General features: G+C 25.5%; 5 protein-coding genes across 5 annotated transcripts; 3 read left to right on the plus strand and 2 right to left on the minus strand.

Annotated features, from left to right (window-relative positions):
• Window positions 1-928: 928 nt before the first annotated feature.
• ENU1_024380 (F-box domain containing protein) lies at window positions 929-3,262 on the plus strand (the record flags this gene model as incomplete). Its single annotated transcript, XM_008857102.1, has 1 exon — window positions 929-3,262. One exon carries the CDS (start codon window positions 929-931, stop codon window positions 3,260-3,262), a length of 2,334 nt encoding a protein of 777 aa, XP_008855324.1.
• Window positions 3,263-3,684: 422 nt separating this feature from the next.
• On the plus strand, window positions 3,685-4,428 carry ENU1_024390 (hypothetical protein; the record flags this gene model as incomplete). Its single annotated transcript, XM_008857103.1, has 1 exon — window positions 3,685-4,428. One exon carries the CDS (start codon window positions 3,685-3,687, stop codon window positions 4,426-4,428), a length of 744 nt encoding a protein of 247 aa, XP_008855325.1.
• A 194-nt stretch (window positions 4,429-4,622) lies between these two features.
• ENU1_024400 (bromodomain containing protein) lies at window positions 4,623-6,080 on the minus strand (the record flags this gene model as incomplete). Its single annotated transcript, XM_008857104.1, has 1 exon — window positions 4,623-6,080. One exon carries the CDS (start codon window positions 6,078-6,080, stop codon window positions 4,623-4,625), a length of 1,458 nt encoding a protein of 485 aa, XP_008855326.1.
• A 1,108-nt stretch (window positions 6,081-7,188) lies between these two features.
• Window positions 7,189-8,868, minus strand: ENU1_024410 (myotubularin, putative; the record flags this gene model as incomplete). The annotated part of the gene is made up of 1 exon (XM_008857105.1): window positions 7,189-8,868. One exon carries the CDS (start codon window positions 8,866-8,868, stop codon window positions 7,189-7,191), a length of 1,680 nt encoding a protein of 559 aa, XP_008855327.1.
• A 934-nt stretch (window positions 8,869-9,802) lies between these two features.
• ENU1_024420 (mitotic chromosome and X-chromosome-associated protein, putative) lies at window positions 9,803-12,439 on the plus strand (the record flags this gene model as incomplete). The annotated part of the gene is made up of 1 exon (XM_008857106.1): window positions 9,803-12,439. A coding segment is annotated over one exon (2,637 nt), but the record flags the coding sequence as incomplete, so codon positions are not given.
• Between the last annotated feature and the right edge of the window lie 60 nt (window positions 12,440-12,499).

Below are 12,499 nucleotides of genomic sequence, written 5' to 3' on the forward strand. Positions count from 1 at the left end.
GATGTTTTTAATAATGAAGAAATCATTTTGAAGTTTAACAAAAGGAAATTAAATAAGGTAATACTTCAATTAAACAAAATAACAACAAATCAAAATCAAAACTCATATAATTTATATTATTTTTGAAAATTCAAACTTTTTGATTTTACCAGGAAATTTGAAGATGACACACCAGAGACATTAAACAAACATTAAAATGAATCTATGCTTTGAATTACACTTTGTCATCTGACTATATCTCTGCCATTGGTTAGAGAATATTCTAATCAATATTGCAATAATATCAGTGATTATTATTAGTGATGATGTAATATCATTTTATTATAATAGAAGAGTAAATATTTGTAAAGGTAGTAGTTATATTTACTTGTTATGTTGTAAATACATTTAATAATATGGTATTGTCGAAGAAAAGGAACTGAATGTTGATGATAAATGAAATTAGTCTTAATATAGAGTGATAAGGATTTATTTTTAAATCATATCATAAGAAAATTAAGAATGAGGAATTTTAATATAAATTAAAATAAAAATCATATAACAACTCTATTGATTTTATTTAATAGGTTTTATGATATTTATTCATTTATTTGTTCTACAAAGTAATTGTTTTATTTTTTTAAACTAATCACTTGGACTAGTTGTGCTTAACATACAAAGCAGTTATTTTTGTTAACTTAATGAACGACTGATCTATTTTGACTGAAAATCATTTTTAAAAACAAAAAAAAAGATTAAAAGGATATATTAATTTTTTAAAATTTCTTATCTTGAGAAGTTGTTTATTAAATTTATTGTTTAATTTACTTCTATTAAAAATAACATTTTTTAATAATAAAAAATAAAATAGAATAATGTTAATAATAACAATAATATTATTGTTTTTTAAAAACAAAAGGGATTGTACTATCTTTAAAAAATTAGTTACATGGACTTTAGTGATGGAATAGATGAGGTTATTGAGATTATTGAGTCAAATGATGGTTGGATAGATATTTATAGTAGTTACACGAATTGTTATTCAAAAAATGAATATAAAAATACCAAAAACTTCATTATTCGAAGTAAAATTATAATGAATATACGAAGCGAACAATTATTTGAATTAATTAGTGATCCAATGAATCAAAGCCTTTATGACCCGAGTGTTAATTATTCAAGAAATGAAGGAAATAATGAATATTGTATTGATTTATCACTTCCAGTACAATTTTGTCTTCCAAAAGTATTTAAATTAACAAATATGATAACAGACACGATGCAAATAAGTATTCGGTATTATTTATCCAATGGAATATTAAAAAGAACAATATTTGCAGTAAAAAAAAGAAATGAAGGAAGTGAATTTATTATTATTGAAGAATTTAAAGAAAAAACAGTAGAAGAGAAAACTATTCCTTTTTTAAATACCATTCTAATGAAAAAACAAAATGATAATATCAATGAGTATTTTAATAGAAATATTGAATCAAAAAGAATATATGAAATGGAAAGAAATTTATTTAATACAATGACACAAAAAGAGAAAGAATATAAAATTATTTATCATGAAAATAAAAAAGTTAGAGTTAAAATTAATATTGAATGTACTCAATTTTATGTTCAAGGAGAAGTTATTTCTAAAAGTAGAATTATAGATATTATGACTCAATTTGCACATCCTGAAAATTGGGATTTTATTTTTCCAATTACAGTTTTAATTAAAAATAATGATAGAATAAGAACGTACCACAGAGAAACATTATTTTTTGGTGATAAAGTTACTATTGACCAAAGTATTAGTTATAGAATTGGTGATAATTTTGGAATAATCTCTTTTCAAACTGAACCAAAATTATGTCAATATGAACATTTTAATCAATGTAATATTACAGGTGGAGCATTTATAACATCTGTTTCAAATATTCAAAGAATACAATATGGATATTTATTTACATTACAATGTTTAAATAATCTTAGTATTAATGAAAGAAAAAAAATTATTTATAATTTAACTGTTATGAACCTTGCAATTCATGCATTCTTTTCACAACCTTGTTTAAATTTATTATTTATTCAAAACAAACTTCTTAATAGAAATGAAATGGCAAATCAATTATTAGCAAATGTTTATATGTTTTCAAAAATTAAAGACAAAGAAACAACTGTATCATCAATAATATCACATGCTCCTATATTATTTTGTTCAAATAAAACAGTTCTTAAAGTATTTTGGTTTCTTGGTCCAAGGGATCTTTTTGTTCTTCCATTTGTTTGTAGAAAATTTCGTGCTGCATTAACATCTGAAGTATCAAACCAAATTTATAAAAAAATATATGAACAATATATAAATAAACATACATTCGATAAACGATATCCAAATAAAGAATTAACATCTCATCTTTATCGAAGTGAATTTTTATATTTTTGTAAGAGAGATAGAAATTGTGGTAAAACACGTGGAAAGTTATTTTCATTACAACAACCTATTGATAATGTTATTGTTATGAATAATGGTATTATAGCTTCTAATGGAAAAAAATTAATGAAAATAGACTTCAATGGAAAAATGAGTAGAATGCAGAGTTATGGAAATATAGTTAGTATGAAAAGAGGGGTTGATGAAGATACATTATATGTTTATTACAAAACAGGAGGAATTAGAAAATATGTAAATTTTGAAGAAACAACAAAAATGATAAAAATAGGAGAAGAACATGGAAAGATTCAATTTGGGTTTAATGGAAGTACTATTTTTCATATTGGAAATGAAATTATTCAATATGAATGTCAAACTGGAAATGAACTTTGGAGAAGTGAAATACAAAATAATATTGCATGTGTTTATGATAATGAAAATATAATTATTATTGGTAAAGAAAATGGTAGAATAGAAATTTTAGATAAAAGAGAAAATAAAACTTGTTTTAATTTTGTAAGTCATATTGGTGGTGTTATAGATATTCAAGGATTTGACAATCATTTCATTTCAATTGGAAATGATAATATTATTAGAATGTGGGATATGAGAACAAATGAAAGAGAATATGACAGAAGACCTCATACTGGTCAAATTAAAGGATTTGAATTATTTAATAGAAAAATTATTTCTTATTCAAGTGAAAAAGATGTTGTTCAAACTTGGATTGTTAATAATCAAATGAAATTACCACAAACATTATTTAAAACTGAAAATAAAATAAAAGGTTTTACTTGTAATGACAGATATATTATTATTTCTCAACCTTATGGAAATCTCTTAATTCATGATTTTGAACAATAATTCAATGTTTATATTAATTCTATTTTTTTTTTTATTTTTATTCTTGTTATTTATAACAATTTATTATATTTAATAAATTTAGATAGAAGGAACAAAACAATTTTTTCATTTCAAACCATTTTTTTCCTTTCTTTCACATTTCGTTTGGATACAAATAATAACGATAATAATTCTATAATAATTTTAATTATTTTTATTAATATTCAAACAAAACAAAAAACACGTTGTTAATTTCATAAAATAATCCAAAAATAGAAAATATTTTCCATTTCTATTTTTGTTTATGTATTTTTCTGAAAAAACAGAAGAAGGTTATAATAAAAGTAAAACTGAAAAGATATAAGGAACAAAATAATTAACGAGATTTTATCCTATTATTACCTTTTAATTTTTCATATTATCATTTCAGAGATATAAAAAGAATGAAAGGAAAGAACTTTTATTGTTTAATGCAATCAATACCAATGAATCAATACTGTAATTCAAAAATATTTCCTTCTTTTGATCCTATTGATTCAACACCTATAGTCGATGAAAATGAACCATATCATTTAAAACTTTGCTTCTGTCCATTATGCCAAAAAGGAATAAGTGTATTATTAAAAGAAAGGTCAAGAAATGTTATTTCTTGGCAATATATTTGTCGAGTTATTTTCTATTGTTTATCTGTAATTCATAGAAAAAATGGATATTTCTCATTAAAATATGATGTCCATTGGTTTATTGTTGATCATTGGTACCTTTTTTCTCAATTAGGTCAATTTAGAACCAACCCAAATAAATGGAAAAAAGCTATTTTAGATGCTATGATTCATTGTAATTTATTTGAGTCTGGTAAATCTACTGTTAATAAAACTGGTGTTTGGAAATTACATAAATATGAAGCTCCATGGGAATGTACCGATTCAAATTGTTTTGAAATTAGTTCAACACAAAATGAAACTCCTTTTTCTTGTGAGTATTCTCAAGATAACATTACTATTAAATCTAAAGATGAGAAGAAATTTGCTTTACCTTCTCTTTCATCTTCTTATAAATATTGTATGAATGATATTGAGTCTTCTTTTACTTTATTACCAAATCTATCTGAAGGTTTAATAGAGAATATTAAATTAGAAAATACTGATAGTTTTATTCAAACCAATATGCAAAAGATATTTAGTTAATAGCTATTACTTATTTCTTATTGATTGATTGTTGTATTCTCAAAACCATTTTTTACATCTTTCCTAATAACTTGTAAATAAGTCTTTTATTAAATTGTTTAAAGGATTTTTCTTTTTTTCTTTAATTAAAATTATTTTTAACTTAATTAAAAAAAAAAAATAAAAATGATATTTATACAAAACTGAAATTTTATTCAATTACAAGGTGAGACAATCTTATTTAACATGATCAAATCTTGTTCATTTAATGTTTCAAATTTAATTTCTATTTCACCTTCGTCTTTGTCTATTTTTAGATATTTTAATACTTCTTCTTGTTTAGCTCCTTCAACTTCCTCAAGTCTTTTACTTAACTCAATTTTTTCTTCAAATGAAAGTGGTATAACTCGTTCTTCTTCCATTTTTAGAGGAAGAATTCCTTGTTCTTCTTTTAGTTCTTCAATACTTTGTTTAAAGTCCATCCATTCTCTTTGGTCATTCCAATAATTATGTTCATCCTGATTAAAGATAACTTTGATAGACCTTCTGCAATCATATATCTCTTTAATTTGATCATCAAAATATCTCAATAATGTTGATGCAAATATATGAATTGTATTTCTTGGTGGATTATATTTCATAGCATTTTTAAAAACTAACCGTACATCATTAGCAAAATCGTCTATATGTTCATAAATTCCATACCTAAATTTTTTTGTAATAGTATTTAAGTCCATTGGATGTGTAATAACAACATAATAATCTGGTAAATTTTGTGCAATTGGATCAACTGGTGTTAAGAATGGACTTGCTTCTGGTAAGAGTTTTAGGTGATTTAATATTTGTCTACATGGAAGAACTTCTTGGGAAATTGGCTTTTTAATATTTGGTAACCGTTCTGGTTTATAAACAGGAATTCCTTGAGCATTCAGAGGTGTTGGTGTAGTAAGAAGAGTACTTTGTGATGTATTTTGTAAGATAGTAATTGGTTGTATTTTTGGTTTTCTTCCTCTTTTTCTTATACCTTTAATGTCTTGAAGATTTTCGAAATTAGTAAGTTGTTCATCAATTCCTAATAATGCTTTATCAAGATTTAAAGTTACTGTCATTTCTTCATTACCTAGACCTTTTCTTTTCTTAACCTTTTTTTCTTTTTTATCTTCTTGCACTTCAGAAATCTTACTCTTTTTTTGAACCTTTCTTTTTGAACTTTCGTTTTCAAATGTTTTAATTTTTTTAGAATCAACTGAATCATTTACATCTAACTTTGGAGAAACTCTAATAACTTCTTCAGACACATTTAATGTTTCTTTCTTTTCTACATCATCACTTTTTTCAACAATCATTCTTTTTCTATTCCTTCTTTGTCTTACACTTTCTTTTTTTGCTACTTTTTCTACTTTTTTTCTTTCTTCTAAATGTCCAGGAAGTGCACGAATCTCATAGTGATATTTCTTTTCTTGATTTTGTTTTAAAAAATATCCTCTATTCGATAATGCACTACACATGGCACACCCCCTCAATTTGTTAATATCAGTTTCAACTGCAAATACATCATCCATGTCTAATTCTTCAAGTTTGGATGTATCAACCATAACTATGGCTTTCTTTTTATTTGGTTTAGGCATTGTTAGTCGTGAGTGTCTAGTATGGCCTTGCATTCGTTCTAACATTTAATAGTTAAAACCCTTCACATTGCCTATTCTTTTTCTTTGAATCTCGTTATTCTATTTTTATGTCATATTTTTCTAGTTTCTTTGACTAATTCTATTTCTTTTCTAATTTTTTTTAATTTTTTACTATTCTTATTTCAAGTTCTTTTTTCCAAGTTGTAATTTTTTCGTTTCTCATTTTAATTTTTGATTTTTACTTTTTGTTTCATATTTTTGTCTTTTTTTATTTATTCTAAAATAGATTCAATCCTTGAATCATATTTTTCTGAATAAATTTTCTCATTCTTTCTGATAATAGAATTTTGTTATTATAATATAAAGTCATTTTCAGAACAATTACTAATGTCTTGTATATTTATTTACCTCTTTTTTTAATAACTAGTATAAGACTATATTTGAAGTAATAGTAATAAGACTCTAATTAAGACCCTATCTTTTTTTTTAACAATTTAGGTTAAAGAACAAATATTTCTCTTCTTTTTAATATTTAATATGTACATTTCTTATATCTTTTTAATGTCCCCATTCTATAATTTTTTCCTTTATTTTTTTTTCTTATTGTTGTTCGTTCATGCAACCAAGGTTTGGAATTTTGAGATGGCACTAAATTATATAAGTAGTAGTTATTTTCTTTATTTTAACCCAATAACATATAATTTCTTACAAAACAAAATCATCTTACCGTTTAGAAAGGTTTCTTTACCCAAGAATTAAACATATAACTTTATTGGTTTTTTTTTGTTTCGTTAATTGTATATTCTTTTCTTTACTAATAAAATCCTTATAAGATTTTGTTTTATTTATCCTTGATGAGAATGAATCTTTATTCGTGAAAAGTTATTTATTTGACTCTCAAAATTTTAGTCATACTTCTCTTTTTAAAAAACAAACTTTATTCATATAAATTCTATATGTTAATGAGTTTAGAAAGTCATATTCTTTTTTGGCATTATTTGTGTGTATGTTTGAGGTGTTTTATTATTTGATTATTTTTTATTTAAATGTTATAATTTTTAGTTCATATTATTTATACCAAAACGTCAATCTTTTTAAAATAGCAAAAATTTCTAAACTAATTAAAATAAATGTGTTATATAAAACATAATATTTAATACAGAGTTTTCTGTGAGATTAAAGGTTGAGAATATCTAATGAAGTAATTTAACCAAGAACTAATACAAAGTAATGAAGTATTTAGTGTCAATGGTTTAGAAGAGAGCATAAAGTGTTCATTTATAAATTCAGTCATATTTATAACATCATCCCAAATTGAAGCGGAATAAAGATTTGCTTTAATTTCTTTACGGTCTTTTTCACAATTAAAAGCAAATGTTCCATACTTAAAAGTAAATAATTCATCAGCAAGAAATTGAAGAAGTTTATCATTAAATTCAAATGAATATGGATTTTGTTTTAATAGTACATGAACACAATGAAGAAATTGAAGAAAAACTGGAGATGTATTTGTTGTATCATGTGTAATTCCACTTCGTGTTTGAAATTGATGACCAAAAGATAACCAATCTTTTTCAATCAATACCGCAAATCCTGAAATTGTTCTATAAAACGGATCAAGCATTAGTTCAACTAAACTACATATTTGACTTGTTCTATCCCATCCATCAGAGCAATGAACTAAAACTGATTTGTTTTCTAACATATTCGAAACAGTTTGTGTTGATTGTAATAATATTTGTATATATTTTATCCATTCACTTTTATATATTATAGGTAATATAGACATTGTTTCATCTTGTGTTAAAAAAATATCATAGCACTCATTAAATGCTTCTTTAACACGATGGATATTTGGAATATTAAGAAATTCTATTGAACAAAATGTATATTCTGATATTGATTCAAACCCAGCTTGTTTAAATGCTTTATTTCCTAATGCAGAGTAATAATCTCTACAATCATATATTTGAATATAACTACCTCCACCTTCTCTGTACAATAATGTTACATCTTCATCTGATTTTCCTGTAAAACCTGTTTTAGGTTGACTGGATCGAAGTAAAACTTTTCTTGTTTGTGGATGAATCCAAGTTAATACTGGTATTCTTCCATTAGTTCTAAATTCAGAAGATGCCATTAGTGTACTTTTGTGAATATCCATTGGAACTATTAACTGAGTTGGGTATGTGTTACATATTTCATACTTACTATTATATTCACATACCTTCCATTCTCCTTCTAGTCTCAGCCTTGAAAATTCATTATAAATATTATACGAACTCCAACCATGTTTTCCACCAACCCCTCTCATTACAAAATCAATTGGACAATACGTCTCAATCATTTGTCGTATCGTCTGAACAAATGAAGTACATGGAGTACTTGGCTCATATGCTGATAATGTAATAATTTGACAGTCTTTAAAATAGAATGTATAACAAACTCCATTATGTTCTGTGGTTTTGATTTTTAATAAACAAAAGAATGGAAATGTCATACATTCTTCTGTTGAATGAAAATATAAGATAAGTCTATGGTTGGTAATATAAATAGACGTGTGCATTTTTTCAAAGATAAATCCTTTGTGTTCATTTTTAATTATTTCTCCTTCTAATAATGGTAAATGAATTGTTTTTTCTACAGTTGTTGATGGAGAATAATTTGTTGATGGATTAAAATGTTCTTCAATCGACTTAGTTAAAATTTGAACTCGTTGATTAGGCTCAAATGAGTTATTTTGTGAATTCAATCTTGTCACTGAGTTATTTATGAAGTTATTTGTTTCAGTGCAATAATAATCATCAATAGGAAATTGTAAAGGATCATTCATTATTTATGATAGACTATCTTTTTAAGTTCTTTTGATTTTTAGTTTTTATTACTTACTTCAAATCATCTTTATGAAAACTATAATTTTAATTTAATTTGATGTTATTATCATCTTTGAATAATTTTCTTTCTATTTTTGATGTCTAAAATTATCATTTAAGTAATGACTAGATGGAATGAAGTACATATGAAGTAGATAACTTCTTTTAATATTTAAATTACATATCCTTTTAATTAGTAATAGTACAAGAGTATTTGTAAAATTTAGAATAAACACAAACACATTTTTGATATATCACTAAATTTTTATATTTTTTTATAGTCAAACATCAAACTTATTTTGTTACTTTTAAAAAACATAATTAACAGAGTCGTGTCTTTCTTTTTTTTTCTTTATTTAATTTAAAAGTGTTTTAGTTTTAGAGATGCATTACAGACATTTTCCTAAATAGTTTGTCAAGTATATTTATGAAATATTTGATCAACCTATCCATTTTCTGTAAACTATACTGTTATTAACTCTATTGGTTCAGTTGTTCTAATAACAACATTCTTGAAAAGTTCACTTAGTTTAGTACTCATTCAATAAGAAGTAATAAAAAATGATTTTTCAGTCATTTGTAAAATCTAAATCTTATTTTATTTATTAAAAAGTCACACTAAGCTTCATTTTGAATGTTTGACACAATCAACTTATATACAAAAGAGAATGTATTATTATTTACTTTAGAAATTATTTAAGAGAGAAGAACATTAGATTAACAAAATTAATTTCTTCTCAATATCTGTTCATACAAATAAACTTTTTAATAGGAAATTTTTAGAGAATAAAACAAAAAAATAATTAATTTTTGTTATTTTTTTCTCTTTTTGAAGCATTTATTTAAGTGAATGAAAAAGTGAAAAAAAGACAACTTAAATTGGACAAGATTGAAATGTTCATCGAGGAAATACTAATTGATGGGTTTAAATCTTATGCTAGAAAAACAACAATAGGGAAATTTGATAGTAAGTTTAATGCTATTACTGGATTAAATGGTTCAGGAAAATCAAATATATTAGACGCTATTTGTTTTGTAATGGGTATTCAGAATTTATCATTAGTGCGTGTACAAACCTTACAAGAATTAATATATAAGTCTGGACAATGTGGTGTCACAAAAGCCACTGTTACAATTGTTTTTAATAATAACGACAAAGCAAATAGTCCTACGGGTTATGAAGGGTATGATCAAATCACTGTTGCAAGACAAATTACTGTTACAGGAAAAAATAAGTATATGTTAAATGGAAAAGTATTACCACAATCGCATATTTTAACATTTTTCAGAGCAATTGGATTGAATGTCAACAATCCTCACTTTCTTATAATGCAGGGAAAAGTTGTTAAAGTACTTAACATGAAACCGATGGAAATCTTAGCCATGGTGGAAGAAGTCACTGGAACTAAAATGTATGAGACAAAACGAGCAGAAGCAGTAAAGGTTTTAGAAAAAAAAGATTCTAAATTAAAGGAAATAGATAACATCCTTAGAGAAGAAATCACTCCATCAAGAGAAAAGTTGAAGAAAGATGCAGAAGCTTTAGTAAACTTAAGAAATAAGAAAACAGCCTCTGAGAACTTGGAAATGAAGATTCATGCCTTTGATTATTATAGAGCAGAAAAAAAATTTAAAGACTTAAATGAAGAAATCAAAATTTTAGAGGGTGAAATTTCAAACAATGAAAAAATAATTGAAAAAATGAGAGATGAAATTGATGGAATGGCTGAAGATTTAGGAGAACAACTTTTGAACACTGATGAAAAGGAAAAAGAAGCAACAAAAATTGATGAAGAGATTGAGGTTATGAAAACAAGAAATGAGGCTAATAAAGAACGAGAAAAAAGCCTCAATAACAAAATTGAAAAAATTAAGAGAGATATTAAAAGAGTTCTAGAAGATGAAGGAGAAAATGATGAACGATTAATTAGAGAAAAGGAATGGATAGAAAAGAGAGTTGAAGAATTAGAACTAAGACTAGGAAAAATGAATGGATTAAGTCAATCAGAAGATATCATTGGAGGAATTACTATCACAATGAAAAAGGTTCGTAAAGAATGTGAAGATCTCATTCGGCAAAAACAAAAACCAATTCCAGGCAAAGTAAATAAAGAGGAAATTGAGTCTACAATAAAAGAAATTCTTAATGAAGAAAAAAATTTAGAGTACCAATGCAACAATTGGAATGGTTCAAATGAGGTTGAATCTGAATTATACGATTTGGAACGAGACCTTGAAGCAAAAAGAAGAAAATTTGAAGAGGCAAATAGAAAAATGAATTTCAGTTTTAGGTATTCTCTACCAAGCGCTGACTTTGATCGAAATCGTGTAAAAGGTCTTATAGTCACTTTGTTTACTCCAAAAGAAAATAAGTATTCTACAGCACTTGAGATTGCAGCAGGACCAAAAATTTTTCATGTTGTTGTTGATAGTGATATTACAGCTTCATTATTGGTTGAAAAAAAATGTTTAAAAAAACGAATGACATTCATCCCATTAAACAAGATTGCACCACAAATGCCAAATTTGAATCAAATTAAACAAGCAAAAGAAATTGGAGGACATAAGATTCAATATGCTTTAGATGTAGTTCAATGTGAACCAGAATTTAGTCCAGTCATGAAATATGTTTTTGGAAATGTCCTTATTGCAGAGGATGCTGAAACTGCAAAAAAAGTTTGTTTCAACCCAAGGGTCATGATGAAAACAGTTACAGTATCAGGTGATTTGTATGATCCATCTGGTATTTTAACAGGAGGTAGTAAACCTAAGAGTTCAGGCTTTTTGGATGAAATTAGAAGACAGAATGGATTGAAAAGAGAATGGGAAGATTGCCAAAAGCTGATAGAAGAAAAGAAAACTCAACTCGCTCAATTCCAAGAGATAAAAAGAATAAGAGAAAATTTACAATTTGCTAGAGAACGCAGAAAGAAGGCAGAGCATGAGCTTGAAGAATTAGATAGGATGAATGAAGAAAGAGAAAGAATGATAAAACAAAGAGAAAAATTGGAGCGAATGATCCAAGAAAAGGAAAAAGAATTAGCAGACCTTACTAATAGAAAAGAAGAAGCAATAAATGAGAGAAAAAGGATGGAAGGGGGGCAAGGAGAAGCGGTTAAAAAAGAGCTACAAAATAAAATAGAAGAAGAAAAAGGAAAATTAGATAAAATAAGCAAAGAAATTAAAAGAGCAGAAGAACAAACTCGAAAAAGAGAAATTGAAAAGATGAAGATAGAAGATTGGGAAAAGGAGAAGGCAACACACGAAAAAGAATTAAGTAATATTCTCTTGGAACGTGAGGATATCAAACATGAAATTGAAGTAAAAGAAAAGGGACTTGAAGAGCTCAAAAGAGAAATTAAAGAAATTAAAACAGCGAATTCAGAGAAAATTAGAAGAGTAAAAGAAATGAATGAACAAAAACAACTCAAGGGAAAAAAGGTTGGAGAAAAAGAAAATGAGCTTAAAAGAATTACAAAAGAGAAAGAAAAGAAAGAAGAAGAGATAAAAAATATTGGAGAGACAATAAGAGTATTAGAGAAGAAATACCTTTGGATTAAAACAGAGAAAAAACAGTTTAATAAAAAAGGA

This window comes from Entamoeba nuttalli (assembly GCF_000257125.1).
Source record: "Entamoeba nuttalli P19 unplaced genomic scaffold asmbl_2427, whole genome shotgun sequence".
Classification (NCBI taxonomy): domain Eukaryota; phylum Evosea; order Mastigamoebida; family Endamoebidae; genus Entamoeba; species Entamoeba nuttalli.